Source organism: Pan paniscus, chromosome 11, assembly GCF_029289425.2.
Source record: "Pan paniscus chromosome 11, NHGRI_mPanPan1-v2.0_pri, whole genome shotgun sequence".
Taxonomy (NCBI): Eukaryota; Metazoa; Chordata; class Mammalia; order Primates; family Hominidae; genus Pan; species Pan paniscus.
This window is the reverse complement of record NC_073260.2, coordinates 29,921,325-29,944,188: the sequence shown is the minus strand read 5'-3', so window position 1 is coordinate 29,944,188 and position 22,864 is coordinate 29,921,325. Positions and strand designations below refer to the sequence as shown.

The window sequence follows — 22,864 nt, the reverse complement described above, 5'->3', positions numbered from 1 at the left end:
TTAAGTATTTCCAGTGCAATCTCAACATACAAGATCTGAGATCTCAAGCTTTCATTTTAAAATATTTTTTTCTTCATTTTGTGAGCCAAGAGATGAAAACTATTTGTTAGGAGCATTAATTCAGGAAAAGTAAAAAAAAAAGTAGAGAACTTACAGTAACTTTAAAGGTCTGTACCACGCCATCTAAAAAGTGGATGCTGCAGATGACTTCTGATCGAGTTTTCTCTTTGGGTAACTCCGAGGTGCGTATATTATTAATTCTTCCACCCAACGCACGTAACCGGGAGGTCATAACTATCGCTGAATAACCTGTAACATAAAATATACCTGTTAGTGCTTTAAAATGTGAATCGTCAGTTACTTGTGAGTGCAGATACCTGTCAGATCCCATCCTCTCGATACTGTCTGAGGGACTCACAGATAATGAGAACTACATAGCAGATCATGTTTCCAATTGAGTTTTGACTTCTAAGATGCTCTAAGCAATATGTATTGCTAAATTGTACGTTCACAGAATTACGTGGCTTATTTGCATGTCTTATTAACTCCCTGGTCTGAGTCTTCTAATTTATATTTCCCAGGCTTTTAAATTTTTATTTATGTTTCACAATTTTATGTATTTGTGTTCTACCTCTAAGGTTTTACAGAACTAAACATGGTATAAATATGATTTCAAACGTGAAAAGACTCATTGATAAACTGATATTAAAATTAAGGACCTCTGTTCATTGAGAGACACCATTTAGGGCAGCAAAAAGGCAACCGATAGAGTGGGAGGAGATACTCGCAATATATACATCTGCCAAGAATATATGAAGTGCTCCTGCTAACCTAGTGAGAGGAAGTAACAGAAAACCCCTTAGAAAACAGGGAGAAAACAAAAACAGGTACTCAACCACATTAGCTGTCAAAGAAATGCAAATTAAACCCACAAAGCAATAGTACCACACACCCACCAGAGAACCCCTATGATTCAAGACTGGCAAAACCACGGAGGGTGTGGAGCAACCAGAACTCTCACATGCTGCTGGTGAAAGCATAACTCAGCGCAACCACTGTACGATGGAAAACTGCTGAATAGTATCTACTAAAGCTCAACATATGCATTTATTGTGATAGAACAATTTCAGTCATGGGCACATTCCCAGCAGAAAAATGTATATTCACTCACTAAAAGACATGTACCAGCATCTTGTGGGAGCTAAACTTTGAGAACATATGGACACAAAGAAGGGAGCAATAGCTACCAGGGCCTACATGAGGGTGAAGTGTGGGAGGAGGGTGAGGATTGCAAAACTACCTTTCGGGTACTATGCTTATGACGCATTTGACAAAATAATCTGTACACCAAATCTCCAAGACACTCAATTTACCTATATAACAAACCTGCACATGTACTCAGAACTTGTAAGCTAAAAAAAATTTTTTTTAAAGTCACGACAATTCAAAGATTTGGACCAAAATATGTATCTAATAAAATCATAATTTATAACAACAACAAAAAAGAATCTTCACAATAATCCTAAACTGGAAAAGACCCCATTTATCAAATGTGGAACGGATAAACTGTGGTACAGTCATACCATATACTACTATACAGCAAAAGAAAGAAATGAACTACCATTACATGCAAAACGTGAATCAATTGCTTTAACGTTGAGCAAAAGATATGAGACACAACAGATTATCTGCTGCATGATTCCATTTATGTAAAGTTTACAAACAGGCAAAACTAATCAATGCTGATAGAAGAAAGGATAATGGTTACCTTTGTGTGTAGTGAGGGGAAGGGGGAGATGCATTTTCTGAGATGCTTTTAACATTCTATTTCGTGATGTGGGTGCTAATGACACTGGTGTACTCACTTTGTGACAATTTACCAAGCTCTACATTTATGATTTGTGTACTTTTCCATATGTATGTTTTAATAACAAGTTTACTTTTTTGAAAAAGAGAGTATAATATTTATGAAGAGAGAATTAGAGGGCATTCAAAATCTGACCATGATATTAGGGAACAGTAAGGAAACTGGTTTAACTGGTGATTTCAATGGTGGAGAGGTAGGCAAAAAGACTGGAAAGGTGTGCAACTGAGGACATGACTATATCACGTAGGTGGGAGGATCTAGGCTTCTACAAAGAATACATGAAGCAGCCGGGCACGGTGGTTCACGCCTGTAATCCCAGCACTTTGGGAGGCTGAAGCGGGCGGGTCACCTGAGGTCAGGAGTTCGAGAGCAGCTGGCCAACATGATGAAACCTCATCTGTACCAAACATACAAAACTAGCCAGGCATGGTGGCATGCGCCTCTAAACCCAGCACTTTGGGAGGCTGAAGCAGACGGATCACCTGAGATCAGGAGTTCGAGACCAGCCTGGCCAACATGGTGAAATTTCATCTCTACAAAACATACAAAATTAGCTGGGCATGGTGGCATGCGCCAGTAATCCCAGCTACTCCAGAGGCTGAGGCAGGAGAATCACTTGAACCCAGGAGGTGGAGGCTGCAGTGAGCTGAGATCTCGCCATTGCACTCCCTGGGCAAAAAGAACAAAACTCTGTCTCAAAAAAAAAAAAAAAAAAAAAAAAGAATACGTGAAGTAATTCTACAAATCAAATTGGCTCAGGGAATGGTGAAGATATAACTCTGACAGTGTTGGGTGGAAGAGCGAATAAAGATGAAGGGCCTGAGAGTAAGTTAACTTTTTTTTATTAATTCTCCACAAACTTTCTCTGATGAGCTGGGCCTCTGCATATGCTATTCCTTCTGCTTGCAAAGCTCTTTCTGCTCCTCTTCATCTGATTAACTCCAGTTCATCGTCAGTGCTCAGCACAAGCATCACTTCCTCTGGGAAGCCTTCCCTGGTCTCCCTAACCAGTCACAGATTTGTGTGACAGAGTTCACTCACTAGTGCTTACCCTCATTTCACACTTAGAACTCATGATGTGTATTTAATATCTGCTTCTCCCACTAGATGTGAAGCCCCACAAGGCTAGGTCTGCTTTTGCTCATTGTACCTCCAAACCTAGGTCTGGTAGAGTTAGTAAATGTCCGAATGAATGGAAGGAAGAATGAAATAGAAAATGAAGCTAAAATTTATAGTCTATATAACAGACTATATAGCAGTACTGCAGTACAACAATACCATAGAGCAATACAACAGGATAGACAAATTTGACAGAGAAAAATGGGGGAGGGTCTAAGTAGAATGTAGCTAGCTACGGTAGTGTGCACCTGTAGTCCCAGCTACTCTGGAGGCCAAGGTGGGAGGGCTGTTTGAGCCCAGGAATTAGAGCCCAGCCTGGGCAACACAGCAAGACTCTATCTCTTAAAAAATGAAAGCAAGCAAGAAAAGAAAGAAGGAATGCACAGGGGAGGGGAGACAGATGTCCCATAGACCAGTGCTTCTCACACTGCAGTGTGCATACAGAGTGCTTGGGGATCTTGTTAAAATGCAGACTCTGATTCAAGTAGGTCTTGATAGGACCCAAGAGTCTGCATCTTGTCTCCCAGGTGATGACCAAGCTGCTGCTGCCAGGGTCCATTCTGGCAGACGCAAGTCACGGGTAATTGGAAAAGTAGCGCCTACTGTCAGGGCACGGCTAGAGAAAAGATTTGGGAGTCAGTAGCAAGGAGTAGTGAGTGACTCAGCTCTTAGACGGATGTGGCCAAAGCAGATTGGAGGACTAAGAAGCAAGCTTCAGGGAATGACAGGGGGCACCGGTTAGGTGTAGAAAGAGAAACCGCAATGATGAAAGCTGTGCAGAAAGTACATCCAGGAAGAGAAGCACTTGGTCTCGTATTATTATATTTAAGGAGCTCCAAGCAAACCTCCCTTCTTCCTTAGGTAAGGATAGAGAGTCTGAAATACTAATAAAAAAAAAAACTTCCTGGGACCAGCAGTGCAAAGGAACTTATTCAGTCGCTTATAAAATTCCACCCACCCCACCACCTCCGCCTTGCCCTTTCCAATGAAAATGTCATCAGAAGCAGGGATGCATTTTCTGAGTAATACAAAAAGTTATCAAAAGACAACAAATGTGTTCCATAATGCTTTAACCACATTGACTTTAAAATGTCAATTTTATTTTTTAGTTCTTGTCTAAGAATCTCAGGTGGGTTACATTTTTTTTTCAAAAGACACAATAGAACCATTTCAAGTTGGTTTTAGTGGGAGGTGCACATCAGAATCACCTGAGGAGCTTTTAAAACCTGCCTGTCCCCGCACCCCCAGTGGTGATTCAGCATCCTCAGGTGTGGCGCAGGATCACATTCCCTTTGGGAGCCCTCAAAGTAACAGCCAGGAAGAGGAGGACTAAAGGAGTGGGTTTCCAGGGAACCTCAGGGTGTGTTTTGGATGGATGGTCTTAGAATACAGGCTCTGCGGAATCTAAGCCATGCACTATGTGGATGAATGCACTGTGTGTGATAAGAGGTGGGCAGTTGTTCTGTGGAACAGCTAAAGCAGAGATAGTCACACAATGACCCCAGGCAGAAAAAAACTAAGATTTGAAACAGGTGCCTCCAAATGAAAGTCACATGGGCTGATGCTCCAATGGTGGACACTGATTTCCAGACTTCACCTGAGCAGCTCCTGCTCGTGCTGGCGTGGGTGCCGCTGGGACTTATTCATTTCACCGTGGTTAGCAATGATGCTGTCCAGCACAGTCACACAGCCAGCTGACAAAATAAAGCCCACCAGCAACCCAGGAGAGACAGACTTCCCTTTCTCACACCCATCTCTGATTGTTACATAAAGGGCTTGAAACCTAATGACAATGTCATAAATAGGTATTTATTTAGGAACAATGGTTCCTAAAGCAAACCTTGGTAAGAATGAGCCTGATGTTGAATAACCCAATAATTGAGCCATGTGGTATTTTCAGATTGTCTTGAAATTACATCTTAAACAATCTGGTCAGGACAATGGATGCTGACTAACTGCCCTGTTTCCTGTACTACAGCAATTGGGGAACTCAGGGTTTCTATGGCTTCCTTTATAAGCCTCTTAATTCTAAACAAAGCCACAACCCAACCAGGAACATGCTGGCCTCTCTGACCACAAATGATTACAGCTGCTGCTGATGCATTTTATAATATGGAAGCCAAGCCTGTTCTTTGCATGAGTTTAAAAATCCATTATAGCTTTAGAATGTTTTAAACAATAGCAAACGAAGCTCTACTGTGGATACAGTTTTGTTTTGTTTGTTTGTTTGTTTGTTTGTTTGAGACAGAGTCTTGCTCTGTCCCCCAGGCTGGAGTACAGTGGCGTGATCTCGGCTCACTGCAAGCTCCTCCTCCCGGGTTCACGCCATTCTCCTGCCTCAGCCTCCTGAGCAGGTGGGACTACAGGCGCCTGCCACCACGCCCGGCTAATTTTTTGTATTTTTAGTAGAGACAGGGTTTCACCATGTTAGCCAGGATGGTCTCGATCTCCTGACCTCGTGATCCGCCCACCTTGGCCTCCCAAAGTGCTGGGATTACAGGCGTGAGCCACCGCGCCCGGCTGTGAATACAGTTTTTAATCAAAGATTATACTTGGAAAATACAGAAAGAGGCAACACCTCACTTTGCAAACAGTAGGGGCACAATAAAGACCATGAGAGTTAGAGTGGCACATGGAAAGTGCCTAGCACATGTGGGACACATACCAGGCACTCAATGAAAGGCATTTTATTAACGTTAAGCTTCTAATGCCATTGGGTGCTGTCTACAGATTCCAGATTTTGCAGGGCAATCCTGATTTCAAACGACTTACAGATATATGAATGTTCCATTTCTTAAAGTTTTATGTATCCACTTTAATAAAGACAGCTTGCTAGAGTTAAAAGATAGTTGTGATAGATATGTGATACATCTTTGAGCTGCTCTACAAACTCAGGGTAACCAGAAGCAGTAGCATGCTGGCACAAATTGCCACACCCTGGGCCCATGAGACACCAGAGCCCTGGGAGTCAGGGTTGGGTAACAGGGCTGCTACTAGGGCTCCTCCCTGGCTGCCCTGAAGCCTGAGACAACGAAAGGGTAATGCCGCCGCTTTATTTCCAAAGGGTCTGTCTACATTCGGATCTGGGAAACTGTTCTTTCGCAAGCCAATGAACCATAGACACAAAGAAGGGAGAGGAACACATGCAAATGACAGAGCAAACCCAACTCCACTATTATAATTTTAAATAAAGAGGCGGGCGCAATGGCTCACGCCTGTATTCCCAGCACTTTGGGAGGCCCAGGTGGGCAGATCACCTGAGGTCAGGAGTTTGGGACCAGCCTGGCCAACATGGTGAAACCCCGTCTCTACTAAAAATACAAAAATTAGCTGGGTGTGGTGGGGCACGCCTGTAATCTCAGCTACTTGGGAGGCTGAGTCAGGAAAATCGCTCGAACCCGGGAAGCAGAGATTGCAATGGGCCAAGATCGCGCCATTGCACTCCAGCCTGAGCGACAGAGTGAGACTCTTATCTCAAATAAATAAATGGCAAAGTATTCCATATTCTTATTTTTTAAAGTAAGGGACTTAGGCCTCTAATTGAAGAATATGAGTTCCGTTGAAAAAAAGGAGGAGAATAAGAAAACAGTCTTGATTTATAAATACCCAATTTGTAAGTAAGCTGTATAAATGAATCATGGGTGGCTCGCTACAGTAATCAACCTACATCAAGCTGGCCTAGCCCAATGCCACCACCTAGTGGCGATCAGAGGAAGACATGCCACCTCCTACGCTGGCATTCAAGGGGAACAGGGACAGCTCTGCTCTTTCTTGCTTATCACTTACAGTTCAGCTTATTTCAAAAATCCTTTTTGCAGTATAGAAGCCCTTCTCCGTAGCTCAGTCCCCTCTTCCCAATTCTTCCCTATGAACTCAGGAAAGCGCCTTCTTCCCTCTCCTTTTTTTTTTTTTCCTTTTAGCTATTTCTGAGCTCCAATAGATGACTGATCTAGAGAAGGGCATTTCTAGCATGGAAAAGTACATGTACTATCAGCCACCCTAGACAATGACTCATCAAATTAAGTGCACTTCTCGTCAAATGCCAATATTTAACGTATTGCAGACACATGCTTCATTCATTTAGCAGCTAATATAGTACCAGCGTTGTTCTCTCTTGTCACTGTAGACACACAGATGCTGGGTTGCATTATGTGGTATCGAGTTCTTTGTGGGGCCAACTATGGCCCCAACAAGCAACAATCACTCGCATTGCTCACGCCTTTAGGAAGACAGAAACCATGCTTTCCTACTGCTGTTGGTACCTCAAAGAGGACAGCTTCTCATTCCAGTCTGTTTTAAAGCCAGGCCTAACTGTTCCTTAAACTCCTCTGAAGTAAGTGGGGTATTCCCTTCTAAAGATAAAATTTACTAGTGAGACCATCATATCTACAAAAAAAAAAAAAAAAAATTTGCTGCATGTGGTGGCACCTGCCTGTAGTCCTAGGTATTTGGGAGGCTGAGGTGGGAGAATCGCTTGAGCCCAGGAGGTCAAGGCTGCAGGGAGCTATGACCGCACCACTGCTCTGCAGCCTGGGCAACAGAGCGAGACCTCATCCAAAAAAAAAAAAAAAATTTACAAACACTTGGGTGGGGATTTATTTATCATTTATTAAGCACTAAGATGAGCTCAAACTAAGAATGTCTGCTCACTGATCAAGATATTAAAAAAATAGTGACTGAAATGAGACTTTCTTTTTAACCAGTGACTTAAAACTAGCGTACACAAGAATCATCTGGGGACTTGTTAAAAATGTAGATTCTTGGTTACCATCCACAGAGATTTTGGTTCAGTAAGGGCCCAGGAAACTGCATGGTAAAACAAAAAATAATTTTCTGGACTTATAGAAAAGTTGCAAGAAAAACAAACTCCTGTGTAACCCTTTTGCCCTGGATTCAGTTGTTAACATTTTGGTACATACGCATCTTTTTTTTTTTTTGAGATGGAGTCTCACTCTTGCCCAGGCTGGAGTGCAGTAGCGCAATCTCAGCTCACTGCAACCTCCGTCTCCTGGGCTGAAGCAATTCTTGTGCCTCAGCCTCCCTAGTAGCTGGGGCTACAGGCATGTGCCACCACGCCCAACTAATTTTTGTATTTTTAGTAGAGACAGTGTTTCACCATGTTGGCCTAGGCTGGTCTTGAACTCCTGACCTCAGGTGATTTGCCTGCCTTGGCCTCCCAAAGTGCTGGGATTACAGGCGTGAGCCATCGTGCCCAGCCCACATACACTTTATTTCCCATGTCTCTCATCTGTATACACACACAGACACACCAGGCTTTTCTCTGAACCACTTGCTGCAGAGATCATGCCCCTTTATCTCGAAATATTTTAGCATGTATCTCCCCCTAATAAGGGCATTTCATAACCACAGTACAATTATCACACTGAAGAAATTTAACATGATAAGCACTTATCTAATATCCAGTCCATACTAAAATTTTGCAAATTGTTCCAAAGATGTCCTTTATTTCTCTTCCCCGATCCACAATCCAAATCAGGATCATGCCTGGTTTTACTTGTCATATGGAAGTAACTTTTTTTTTTAAAGAGACAGGGTACTCATTATGTTGCCCAGGCTGGCCTCAAACTCCTGGGCTCAAGCAATCCTCCTGCCTCAGGCCTCCTAAGAAGCTGGGACTACAAATGTATACCAACACACCCAGCTTGAAGTTGCATTTTAAATAAATACCCCCTGACCCTCAGGGCAATGGTGCAGCTGGTCTGAGAGCCACACGGTGGAAAATCTTCCACCAGACAATCTTTAGAGTTCCTTTTGGTTCTGCCTGTCTATGCTTATAGCCAGGGCCTTTGTTAGGTGGGCATCCTTATGTCAGTTTTACTGTCTACATTACAAGTCACCTCCCAGAGCTAAATAGAGTTTCCGTAGCTTGGCAGCTGTCCCATCACTCAGTCTGGGAGAAGTGCTTCCTAAATCATTGTTGATGAAGTAACAGATTTTCCAGTCTATATGTCAGTGCTGGGATTAGTACTGTTGTCTAAATAGAGAAGAAAGCAACAGGAAAACTGCCATCATTCAAAAAGGACTGTATCACTTGATATTACATAACCAGATGTCTTGGCTTGTTCACTCAAATGAGTTCACATCATTCACCAACACCAATTCTTAACAATTTGTCCAAATTATAAAAGGCCACACAATGCACACACCCTTCCTCAGAAACCCGTTGAGTCAACCAGCATTTTCTTAAAGCAGCAGCAATGAAAGAAAACAAGATGCATACATTTTGTGCTATTTATTAGGCTTTGAAAATGTTCTTTTTAAAAATGTTATTTAATATTTTCCGTTTTCACCATCATTTTTATTTTTTTGCGAATGTTCTTAATGAAATTCAGCCCAACTAATTAAAAATTAGTCATTTCAGTTTTCATTTGTGAAATGCCCAAATATCTTAGAAAACACTTTCCTATACATTTCATTAGTTTTAAAATAAGTACAGTTGATAACAAAATTACTGTACAACTGGTACCTGGAATTTAATCTTTTTCCTCATAACTATAATTTCATAAATTGATCAACACTACCTTCTGCCATTTTTAGCCTGCTTTCTTGGCTTTTAAATTTTCCAAAGTACAATACTACATAACAATACAAAGATAAATACACTAAATACACTAACTTATTTTTAAAATTTGGTTTTAATGTAAACATAATCGTGACTGAATACTTGCTAAACTAGAAAAACAAACGTCCTTATTCAGGGAGGCGTATCTCATATGGCTAATTCAACGTTAAAGCCAAGAAACAAATTTATCCTGAACGTATATACTAAAACATTAATTTTTAAATAACATTTTTAAAGCATAAAGCCTGCTAATGAATAACATAGTGGGCAATGCCAGTGCTGGTGAACAAAACTTTTTAAAAATTTGGGTATTTATGAACGTGTTAATACCTTTTATTAAAAAATGATTTATGAACATATTTAATACTCGAGTCTTCAGATTTTTCTCTAGCACAAGGGAGACACACTCACACAGGTCACTTTAATAATACAGCACAATACTCTGTTGAATCATCTTGCAGTTGTCAATCCTGATACTCCAAAAGTACAATTTTGGGATCAAATCATTTGTTCCACAGACCCTGTAATTTGTTCGGGGAGTGGCTCTCTGACTGAAGCCCCTGGGAAGCCCGGGTGGAGTCATTTGTAGGACCCGTTGTATTCAAACTGAGATCTGTAATTACTGGCCTTCTTTTCATACGACTTCAAAATGTCAAATAGTTTTCTTATTATGGAGTTGGGGTTTATTTATAGGTTTTATTTATAGGTTCGACACCATGACACTTGCAAAACTAACAAAATAAAAGTTATACTTGATCCTGGCAGGGTAAGAAGTAGTAGTTTTAAGCTCCCTGAAGGGCAAGATAAAGAATGCTGCGGGAGCCGCGGGCAGTTTCGGGAAAGAGGTAATGTTGCTATAAAGAGAAACCAATCTCTTAAGTGCCATGAGCTGGGTTTTCAGTGTTGTGATGAGAAGCTAGTAACTAAAACACAAAGTTTGCCTCGAAGCTGGCAGAAAACTCAGGCTGAGTATATTAAATGAAGCCATTCAATTTAAAGAAAAACCTTTTTCTTGAAGTATCACAGAGAGAAAAAGTACAAATGCTAAATATAGTGCTCCCCAGGAGCCCAGCAGGAGCCCCTCATGTCCTCTTCCAGACACTCCCCTCTACAGGTGACCACTCTCTCCTGACTTACAACGTTGTCTTCCTGAGTTTTTTTTTAAATTAGATTGTGTTAGAAGTTCTCTTTTTTTTAAAGAGTTTTAGGAAATCTGATTATGATGCAGTGTCAAACAGCACACCCCCAAATTCCACAGGTCTCAACTCTCCCTGGGTTGCTTCTCGGTACCCATGTGGATGTCTTGGGTGGGTTGCAAAGAAATGAGATTTGGTTTTGCCCAGGTAGTCACTGAACAGTGACCGATAACCTTTCCCCACTGCGCGCCACCTTGGTGAACCCAGACACCTAAGAGCCAGCAAACCTTCCTCCTGGGAGAAAAACAGGGCAAATGCCAGCCCACGGGGGGGTTTTAACCAAGTCATACTGAGGAAAATGACATCAGGACTTACCCCAGTCAAGCTGTCCCCACGACAGCCTCCAAGCAACCTGCATCTGACTATGATTTCACGGGCTTGTCAATCTTGTTTACAATTACTTTTAGCCTCCTTGGTTGCTACTTTGGCAAAGGAGTTCCGCATCATTTACTCTCTCGATATTCATTTACTCTGCGCCGTCTCTGCGCCAGGCCAGGGAGTGGGCAGTATCAAGTTCTAGGGGAGATGAAGCCCCAGGGTGCTGGAGGAACACGAGGAGGGCTCCGGATCCACTAGGGTGCGGTGGGTGTCAGGACCGGTTCACAGAAATTTCATGGGGAGTCTTGCAGTATAAGGGGTATTGGCCAGGGAGAAGCTGCAGCATTCCAGACACCGCAAACCCCATGTGCAAAGGTTGCGGGGAAAAATGCACGCATGGTATGGGAACTCCACAGAAACTGATTTAGCAGGCTTTCCTGAGGAATAACTGAAATCTTAGCGAAATCTCAGGGCGGATAAGACTAGGTACTTCAAAAATCCAAGGGGCTGTCACACAGAAGAGGAATTAGGATACAATGTAAGGCTGTGGGAAAGTTACCAGCATCAGAATCAGACAGCTGTGGGGGGACCTCAGCTTAATCACTTACTGAGATTAACTTTGGAGAGACTGCTTACCCTCTCTGAGACTTAGTTTCCCTACCTATAAAAGAGGAAGGATTTCCCTAAGGTTGTTTTAATCACTGGAGATAATGTGTATGCAAATTAACTTGCACCTAGCTACTATAATTAGACTGATTTTTTTAGGTCCCAAAGGTTCAATGGGTAGAAGATGAAAGAAACACATTTCTCTTCAACAGACGAAGGAGCTTTTAAACAGTTAAACCTGCACAAATATGGAAGGAAGTGCCCTGTAAGAGAGTGAGCTCCTCATCACTAGAGGTAATCAAGCAGAGAAGCTGGATGAGACCCTTGGTGAGAAGGCCTCAGAGGGCAGACTGACAGTGAAGAGTGGGATAGATGAACTCTGGGCTTTCAGGACTTCTGTTTCAACAATTCCAAGGTTAAGTTTCTGTACATGTAAGCCTCAATGTGGTATTGTTCAAAACTGAATTTCCTTTCATGTATACTTTCTCATCAGAAATAATTCTAAATGAATACCTCATTCTTGGAAAAAACTGAAATGGCCCATCAAATCGTGAAATAGGAGATGAGGGACTATAACAAGCAAAAATATGTAAAGCTCACAAAATAGACAATGGAATATGTTTTACATTTAGCTGTTTCTACCTAAAATTAAGCTACTGATCTCATTTCATTTTCCCTCCGAGTAGTTCCACTAGGCCCCAGACAGACTGGAAATCAGGATGGAATACATTTACTCCACAGGGACATGAATCAAGTTGCATAAACCTTACAAAAATACTCTGCTAATATTTGCTCTCAGGCACAGACACGCCCATTTGGGTGTCAGTCCACGATATTTCTATCTTAGGCTCTGGCCCCCACCCCTTTACAGCCAAAAGCAGCAGAAGCCTTCAGAAAAGAAAACAGCTAAAGTCACTTTGAAAGGTTTGAGATGTGCTAATCACAGTGCATCCCAGCCAAGAAGCTGGAATCTCACAACCGGACCATCCTGCCAGCCTCTGTTCCCGCCAAGGAGTCTGAAGCCAGTGGCAGTCCGGCCAGAGAAACCCAATCCTCACGACCAGTGTCCCTCGCCATAATTTTATCTCAAGGAAACGGAGAAAAATACTCTCCACTTACCCCCACGAAGCATCATCTTATTTGTCTCTGACCAGCCAGGTGACTCGTGAAGTCACTAACTCACTTTTCTCTGGCTCGGTTTCCCAGGTTAGAGCCCTCTAAAGCTTTTTCCAGCTTTAAAATCCTCTGCCTGTAAGGTTTTAATCCAGGGGGCCATCTCAGGTTATATTAGGTTCGGTAACCCTGCTGGTTGCCAGTGTGCCTCTAGAAACCATAAAATATTTTTATGCAGCCTATTCAGATTTCCAGGGCTTTGTACCCTGATAAAATGGGGTCAGCAAATTAATGAAAGGAAACTCTTTAAAAAGACTTCTAAAAGGCATGCCAAAATGCAAATCAGGAGAACAACATTTAGGAACAAATGAATGAAATGTATATGTTTATTAAAATAACAAGTTGTAAACCTTAAAAAAAACAGTAAAAAGTAAACAAAAGGAATGTATAATTGCTACTAAAAAATAAAAGGTAAAGAAAAAAAGGAAATAATATATGTCATTGCTGCTGTTGATGCATTTATCTGTACTGAGGCCTTCCACATGCTGGGAGCTGAGAATACAGAGATAAAGATAACCCTCTCACTGATTTCAAGAGTGGTCCGTGACTGCACCAGGAAGATCTTTGCTTGGGAGTACTCTGGGACAGGAGGGGTCTTGCCAGGCCAGAGTCCACTGGAGGTTTGAAGGAATAGCCAGACCTGGGTTCTAGTCTCTGCTCTGCCACTCCCGAGTGGACATGAACCTGAACAAATTAATGTTTTGTCTTAGTTTCCTCCTCTGTGAATAACTGTAGGGAGCAGAGATTTCATTCTTAACGCAGCACAGGGCCTGGCCCGCCACAGCCACTCAACACCAGCTCTGTGAATGCTGCCTATGCGTTCTTGCCCTTCCCACCTGTCTTCTTTCTCAGTCCCTGGGCCATTCCCTTTCCTGTTTCTGGGCTTCCTGTGCTACGGGGCTTCAGCGATTTCCAAGTATTTTTACACCCCTCACTCCTGACTGATTGGTTTTGACTGGGCCTGGAAGGTAGCACTGCTGTTACCATTTTACAAGATTGGGAGACTCGACTCAGAACCACGCACAGGTCACACAGGCAGACTTCAAACAGGGTGATGATCCCAAGCTCAGGTGGGGGCATCACACATCACCCACTCTGAGTCCACTGATGCACGTGACTGGGAGGCAGACGAATTACAGGTGATTCACTGGAGGTGGTAAACGGAGCCCCACACTTAGTCACTATTGTCTCTGTAACTTACTAAATAAGGTATGTTCTTACCCTTTTGAGATAATCTTTATAAACACTCCCCGAGGCTCTCATGTTGGTAAATTTCCTCTTACAAGGGAAATGGCCCAGAAAACCTTCTTGCCCCCTAATTAACTCTGCAACATTAGAAACTTGAGTAATGATCTGGGTATTTATCACCATTATTCCCTCTGCTCTAAGATGACACACCTGATGTAACAGGTGTTTCAGCAAAGTTATTTTAAAGAAACAGTACATCCAAAGTACCCTGTGACTGTGAAGGTCACGGTGATTTCAGAAGCATTAAAGTGTGGCCAACGCGCCTTTCAGAATTGAGGAAATGTAGTAAATGACTTCCTCCCACTTCTGCAAAAGGCCTGGACTGCAGTGTGTCACATGATGTCTAAAGGCCCTTCCAGCCTCACAGGCAGCCGTCCCTGGGTTAATTATTAGCAGCAGCGGGAGGGCAGAAACAGGCCATCTCATTTCCTGAGGCCAGGCTCTGGGTTTGGCCTGGGGCCGCTCCTACCTGATGACCAGCTCTCCTTCCGGACCTCATTGAGGTGGCCAGCCCTGGCCCCAGTCAGTCTCTCCTCCCACTGCACCTGCCTCCAGGGATCTCGGAACTGCCAGGACTCCTTCCGGCCCATGGGAAGCTGAGCTTCTCAGCAAACTAGAGCTCCATAAGACTCTTGCTCACTCACCTTTGGGGGCACATGCACTGGCTCTGAGCCAAGGATCTGATGAGGACAGTCATGGGGCAGGAGTAACTGATAAACAAGGCGGCGGCAACCTGGGTGTAGCAAGGGCCTGGATCTCTGGAGGATCCAGGACAGCCTCACGGTGTCTGAACCCTGAGCTTCTTTCAACCTGCCAGGAGAGAGGCTCAGGCAGCAAGAAATCTCCCTGGGTGGCTGTGAAAAAGGGGGATCTGACCACAGATGGTAGTGAACCTTGGAGGGGAAGGAGAGGGCGGCTCAGACCAGTGGCTACAAAGGGCGTGGACTCTGATGTGCTCAGGTTGAACAAAACAAGCCAACCAACAATTTTGTTTGTGTTTTTTAAAAAGTTGAACTTGTAATGTCTATGCAATCATATATTCCACTCTTTCTCATGATCACTATCCAACATTCGTCCAGGTATTTCAAACACTTCCCTGACCCTTTCTGTTATGACTCTACGATATTCCACCACGTGAGTGTACATAACTGTGGCTGGGTGTTCAGATGACTTCTCACTAGCAGAGCTCAGATGTCAAAAAGAATCCACAGTAAACCCAGAAAAGGAAGAGAAAGCACGTGACCAAGGACAGGCACCAACGCCAAGGAAGTGGGGGTCCCGATGAGCCCTGAGTTAGGGCAAAAACACCAGAGAAAGGAGGAACGAGATGACAGACAGGGGCTGGGCCACCACCTAGAGGAGGATGGCTAAACATGAGCAAGGTAACTGATGATGATTTGCACAAAATCGCCAAGTTAACTGTGTTCTGTCTTTTCTACCAGGTAGAACAATCTTTTACAATGGAAAAGATGAAATTAAAGGGGATGGGAAGGCATTCCCTGAGCAACTCCCATGACCCAGGAGAGAGCCCACACTCATCATCTTACTGGACTCTCACATCAAAAGAGGGGAGCAGGCTTCGCCCATGAGGTTACCACATGTGTTTCTGAGGTGACCCAGCGGCAGGGCAGAATCCAAACCGGTGGCTCCTGCCAAAGACGTGCTCCTCCCACTACCTCTTCTGGTCTTGTTTTTCTTTTTCTTTTCTTTTTTTCTGTTCTTTTAAATCTCCGGTAAACAAGCGTGTCTTTTTTTTTTTTAATTGTAAAATATATAGGACCTAACGCTTGCCATTTTAGCCATTTTTAAGTGTACAATTCAGTGGCATTAATTATATTCACAATGTTGTGCAACCATCACCACTATTTCCAGAAATTTTTCATCATCCCAAACAGAAACTCTGTACCCATTAGGCAATAACTCCCCATTCACCCCTCCTCCAACTCCTGGCCACCTCTAATCTACTTTCTGCCTCTACGAATTTGCCTAGTCTAGATACATCAGTGGAACCACATAGTATTTGTCTATTTGAGTCTGGCTTATTTCACTTAGCATGTTTTTAAGGTTCCTCCATATTTTAGCATGTATCAGAACTTTATTTCTTTTTATGACTGAATGATATTCCATTTTGTTTATCAATTCATCTGTCATTGGACATTTGGGTTGTTTCTGCCTTCTGGCTATTGTGAATGGTGTTGCAATGCTTAAATTTTATCATTTCAGCATACAAGTATCTGTCCGAGTCCACTTTCAATTCTTTCAGGTATATACGTAGGAGTAGGATTGCTGGGTCACATGGTAGTTCTATCTATAGCTTTTTAAAATTTTTTTGAGACACAGTCTTCCTCTGTTGCCCAGGCTGGAGTGCAAAGGCACCATCTCGGCTTACTGCAGCCTCCTCCGCCTCCCAGGCTCAATGGATCTTCCCATCTCAGCTTCCCTAGCAGCTGGGACTACAAGTGTGTGCCACCACCCCCAGCTAAGCTTTTGTACTTTTGGTAGACTGGGTTTCGCCCTGTTGCCCAGGCTGGTCTCAAACTCCTGAGCTCAAGCGATCCACCCTCCCAAAGTGCTGGGATTACAGGCCTGAGCCTCCGTGCCTGGCCCTATTATGTACAGCTTTTTGGGGAACAATCAGATTGTTTTCTACAGAGGCTGCACCATTTATATTCCCACCACAATATAAGAGGGTTACTATTCCTCCACATCCTTGCTAATACTTGTTAGTTTCCTGTTTTTGATCATAACCATTCTAGTAGGTGTGCAGTGGTGTCTCACTGTGGCTTTACTTTACATTTTCCGTAATGACTAATGATGCTGAGCATCTTTTCATGTGTTTACTGGCCATTTGTGCATCTTTAGAGAAATGTCTATTCAAGTCTTCTGCCCATGTAAAAAATTTGTTTTGTGTTAATGTGAGCTGTTGACTTTCAGGGTCTCGCTCTGTCACCCAGGCTGGAGGGCAGTAGCACCATCTTGGCTCAGCGTAACCTCTGTCTCACAAGTGATCCTCCAGTCTCAGTCTCCTTAGTAGCTGGGACTACAGGCACACACCACCATACCTGGCTAATTTTTGTATTTTTTGTGGAGACGGGGTTTCACCATGTTACCCAGGCTCATCTTGAACTCCTAGACTCAATGATCTGCCTGCCTCAGTCTCCCAAGGTGCTGGGATCACAAGTGGGAGCCACTGCGCCTGGCCTATTCTCTCATTCCATAGGTTGCCTTTTCACTTTCTTGATGATGTCTTTGGATGCAAAAAAGCTTTAATTTTCATGAAGTCTCAATTTATTTTTCTTTTGTTACTTGCATTTTTAGTGTCATATCCAAGAATTCATTGCCAAATTCAAGGTTGTGAAGGTTTACCCCTATGTTTTCTTCTAGGAGTTTTATGGCTTTAGGGTCTTTTATTAAGGTCATTGATCCATTTTGAGTGAATTTTTGTATATGGTATGATGTGTTAGCTGCTCTGGTCTTGCTGAGTGGAGTCCTTCACCAGCACGATCTTCTGGCAGAGCTAACATCCCTACACAAAAAGGCTGGGTCTGAGTCTTTAAAATCTCACCACTGCCGCACAGGCAGCCTGCCCAGTGGCTGGTACCCAACAGGTGCTCAATAATTCACTGTGGGATGAATGGATGGATGGATGGATGGATGGATGCATGGTTGGATGGTTGATGGATAAACCACTGGGTTTATCCCTCCACTCACTTCTTATGACTGCTGCCCACAGCTGGCTGGGAGACTCTTTCATAACAAAGGAAATCTAATAGGCTAAACATATTAAGAATTAAATATCAACAATGGCATTTACACACTCCTAATATTAACCTAAAAATTACCCAAGATCTAACTCACACACCTAACTGAATAAGACAGAGGAAAGCCCAATGTACCCTTGCCAGTCTCCTGGTTCAAGTCCCTCAGTGCACAGATAAGGAAACCCAAGGGCAGGGCAGGGCATGGCAGGGACTTCCAAAGCCAGACCCCACCGAACACAGGTCTCAGTGATGGCCAACTATAGATAAGCAAGAGAAATACATGAGGTTAGTTTGAACTGCTTCACAGAGGAGGGGTGGCCCTCTGGTTCTAAAATCTCCAAAGGGGATGGGGAAATGAACCCTGAGTCCTAGATCTCATTCTGCTCCACCAGGGTCTCATGCTTCTCTGGCTGTTCCCAGGTGGTGCCAAGCTTGTTCCAACCTTGGGTGTTTGCACGTGCTGTTCCCTCTCCTTGAACACCCTTCCCTTAGATATGCACCTGGCTCTCTCACTCAGTTTCTTCATGTGCCTGCTTAAATTTTACCTCATCAGTGAGGCCTTCCCTGATCACTCCTTCTCCCTCTCGCCCTACTTTAGATTTCTCCTTAAATGTAAGTTCCTTAAAGGCAGGGATTTTAGTAGTGAACTGCCATCTCCATGGCATCTAGAACAGTGTCCAGTGCATATGAGGCACTAAGTATCTATGGAATGCATGAATAAATTGATAAAATTGGGAACCCCATACTCAGTGTGTAGCATGTCACTAAGTGTCACAAGAGGGGAAGGCAGATGGGTGGGCACTGCCTGGACCCTGCAGCCACAGAGGCACCCAAGTTTACTTCTGGACCCACAGGCTGTCCAGCGCTCCTGGGCCTGTGACAAAGACAGGGAGGGCTGGGACATCGTGTACAGTCAGAAACTCCCCCGCCTTTCAGTCAGGTCCAAGATGCTGGCAGCTGCTCCCCTGCTGATCAGGCCATAGAAAATGGAGCCTCTGCCCATAGGCGCTTAAGAAATGTGTGTGAAATGCACAAATGAATGAATGAACAACTAATGCACGCAGGGCTCACACCTGCACTTTTAGAAGGCTTGTGTCAGCGCTAACACAGCATACCATTCCAACGGGGCTGGGAGGCAGTCTGACTGAGTAATTCCATTTCTAGGAACCTGCTGTCAGGATATATTCAGACATGAAAAGAAGTTTTAGTTGCAGAGATTTTCCTCCCAGCAACATTTATAACACTGAAAATTACAAACAAAAAAGCTACTTGCCAATTTCGGAGGGCCAGTTAAGTAAGCCACAAAACAGCCACAGGATGTCTGTGTGATTAGAATATTAAGAGGCTTGTTATAAAGTTGTATCTACGGGATAACCACAACTAATTAAAACAAAGGAATCTGAAAGACAAAAAAACCCCACATGTGTTAGTTTTTCTATTCTTTCAACTTTTCTGTTATTTTCTATGATGAGCAATGATGAGTCAGAAGAAAGTCAAACTGATCTAATTTTTTTTTGTTTTAAATGCTGTCACCTAATGCTTTATTGGTGCTAGGGTGTTAAACTGCTTAAATCTCCGTCCCCTGACTCTCTGCTGCCTCCTGTCCCATTTCTGCATCCCCAACCCTGCTTCCTCTTCCTGGGTCCCCTCCCACTATCCACTGTCTGCCCTGCCCTACCACCTCTGCAATGCTCTGGCCTTTTAATCCATACCTGGACCCACTCCTCCCCCAGAAACCAGCTCCAGTGCTGGGCTGCCTCCTCCACTTCCCAGATCTGTGGCTTTGGACAAGTTACTGAACCCCTCTGAGATTCCATTTCCTCCTCAGGAAAATGAAACTGACATTAACCCACAGGGTCCTCGTCAGCACTCGCACGTGCTAAGGCTGTGGGCTGCTCTAGACACTGCACCGCGTTGGAGCCCTATCTGCTGCTTCTACTCAGCCTCAGGAAGAGCTGCTATCCATGCCCTGATGCACAGGGAGAAAAGTCTTGATCCCCAGTCTGCATAAATCTGGGCACCTGTCCTTTCCTGAAGGCAGCAGAAGAAAAGTAGGTTTGCTCTTGGCTCCCAGATCAACATGATAGCTTCTTGGCTGAAACTACCATTCCCCCATGGAGCCCTCCACACCTTCAGAGAACTCACAGCCCAGCCCTCGCTCCTCAGAGCTGACGCCCAATATGCGAGTCCCCTTTAGACCATGTTCCTGGCAATTTCACCAAAGGCCTGGCTAATGCCATAGCTGGGCCTCCTGTCCACAGCGACAGGCTCCAGTGCCCCAGCTCGGTGCTGGGCTCTCCTACTCCCTTTTGATCACAGGCTTTACTCATTCTTCCTTCAAAACCTGTATCCACCCCTCTCACTAACACCAGCTGTGAGGCAGGTGCTGGGGTACAAGGTTAAGAGGCTGTCTCAGTTCCTAGCTCTCCGGGAACTCACAAATGAATCAGAGAGACAGGGATGCAGAAATCACAGCTTTCCATGTGGGGAGTGCTAAGACAGAGGACCTTCCAGGGTGTGACCATGGCTCAGCCTCCGGCAGAAAGCGATGCCTTCTAAGGAGGATATAACTGTGAAGCCAGACTGTGAGGGATGAGATATCAAGCAACAAAATCAAATCACTCCATACGTCTCCCAAAGCTCTCACCGGGCTCTTACGATCAGTCTCCATCATCACCCACAATCTGATTCCAGCAGAACCCGACAGACCCCAGACGCCTGGAAACACCTGCCCCTTTGAGGTGTCTCCAAGCAGCCAGGCAGAAAGCTGGGTATACGTTAAGCTGTGCATGTTTTTTCTCTACCTTCTCCTCCACAAGGCTCCCCATCATTAATCATGTTCTGGATGAATGCCGCTCAAAGTGCAGTCTCTGGACCAGCGACTTCAGCATCACTGAGTACCTGTTAGAAATGCAGTCTCAGGCCTCACCCCTGACCTACAGAATCTGAATCATTTTGTATAAAGTGTGACAGGCTGCGTTCTCCACTCCAAGTCCAACTTCCTCCTCTTCACTCTGTCGCGAGCTGCCATCTTTTGGTGCCTTTGACATCTACGCAGTGAACTAAAGCCAACCTCTGCAGTGTCCACCTCAGGCAGAATTGCCTGAGCCCCACCCTGCCCTGGGTGGCGCACACCAACCACAGCTCTCTCCACCTCAAGCTGTGGACACATGTCCCACAGCAGTCCCTCTGTCCAGACAGCTGAGCCAGTACTGCCTGAGTACTCAGCATGCTGCTGTGTCACCACGGGATCATCACACGACCTTGTGAGGTGGAGACACCACTGGCATTCCAGTGTGGAGAGGTGGAGACCGAAACTCAGGAAGCTCGAGCAGGGCCCTGGAGTGAGGGACTGGGGGCCCGGTGATGGTCCCAGGCTCACCACCTGTGCTGAGAGCTAACAATGAGCACGGCAGCCTGGCCGAGCCACCTCTGTGGAAACTTGGAGCTGAGGATGGACATCTGAATCTGAAGTGAGGAACAGCCACTTGGCTAGGAGCTAGAATTGAGGGGCAAAAGTTGTGGAGAACACATGGGAGAGGAGGCAGAGGCCAGATCCTGAAAAAAACTTCAGTGGTGGACTGAGGTGCCTGGACTTCAGAGGCGACAGGAGGGTAGTGAGGTTTCTGGAGCAGGCTGGTCAAAGTCAGCAGCACCCTTGTTTGATATCCATCCCATTCCCTCACCCCACATCTACCTGGGACTTGCTTCTCTGACCCTCCTGCTGTGGCAAGATCCTGACTGTCCCAGGTGCACATGGCTCTACTTCCTGACTGCTCATCCTCACGCAGTCCTCAGCCCTCTATGACCCCCCATCCTGCGCTAGGACAAAGCCTGGCTCCCAGGCATGCCTACCAGTGGTTTCCCCAGCTGGCTCCTCAACAGCAAAGCCTTATCAAGAGTCATATAAGGCCAGGTGCAGTGGCTCACACCTGTAATCCTAGCACCTTGGAGGCCAAGGTGGGTGGATTACTTGAGTCCAAGAGTGCAAGACTAGCCTGGGCAACATGGTGAGACCCCATCTCTACTAAAAATACAAAAAGTAGCCAGACGTGGTGGTGTGCATCTGTAATCCCAGCTACTTGGGAGGCTGAGGTGGGCAGATCGCTTGAACCTGGGAGATGGAGGTTGCAGTGAGCCGTGATGGCACCACTGCACTCTAGCTTGGGTGATAGAGTGAGACTCTGTCTTAAAAAAAAAAATAAAAAGTCAGCCGGGCGCGGTGGCTCACGCCTGTAATCCCAGCACTTTGGGAGGCCGAGGCGGGTGGATCACGAGGTCAGGATATCGAGACCATCCTGGCTAACAGGTGAAACCCCGTCTCTACTAAAAATACAAAAAAAATTAGCCGGGCGTGGTGGTGGGCAGCCTCTACAGGCTGAGGCAGGAGAACGGCGTGAACCCGGAAGGCGGAGCTTGCAGTGAGCCGAGATTGCGCCACTGCACTCCAGCCTGGGCAACAGAGCGAGACTACGTCTCAAGAAAAAAAAAATAAATAAATAAAAATAAAAAGTAAAAATAAAAAGAGTCATATATGATCCAGCCCCCAGATCCTTGCCCTCTTCTCCTGTGACTGGCAGCACCTTCCCCAGGAGAGCTCCCCTTCCCCGCCCAGTCTTCCCTGATGGAATCATCAGTTTCCACACTCATCTCCTCCTACGGAAACCAGACTCTTCTCCTTCCCCTTCCACCACCATCCTGAGAAGACTGAGTACGGGAGAGCCTCTGTCCTGGAGCAGCTCACGAGAGGGAACCCCTTTGCAGTGTGTACCTCTTTAAAGGAAAAACATTCTCAAGATCCACCCCCGACTCCCATACACCTATTCACCTGGACCTATTTAGTAACTCTGAAGAAAACTGAAGCCTTTCCTGGTCTTTGAAAATTCTTTCAATAGCAAATAACCACTGCAACAGCAAATCTAAGTTTACGATTGAAAACATTTAAGGTTAACTTTACATACAACAGAAAACATTACAATGACAACACAGAACT

The 22,864-nt window shown here is 44.7% G+C and overlaps 1 protein-coding gene across 3 annotated transcripts in view; it reads right to left on the bottom strand.

The window, feature by feature from the left end:
* The window catches only part of PTPN3 (protein tyrosine phosphatase non-receptor type 3), a 122,776-nt gene that overhangs the window by 87,581 nt on the left and 12,331 nt on the right, over positions 1–22,864 (bottom strand). For 2 of the 3 annotated variants that reach the window (XM_034967947.3, XM_034967948.3), the window contains exon 2: positions 155–309. In XM_034967947.3, the coding sequence (XP_034823838.2) occupies positions 155–292 (138 nt within the window). In that variant the 5' untranslated portion in view covers positions 293–309. Of the gene's footprint in view, positions 1–154; positions 310–22,864 lie in introns of those variants that run through there. The other variant, XM_008963274.4, reaches the window with a different exon arrangement.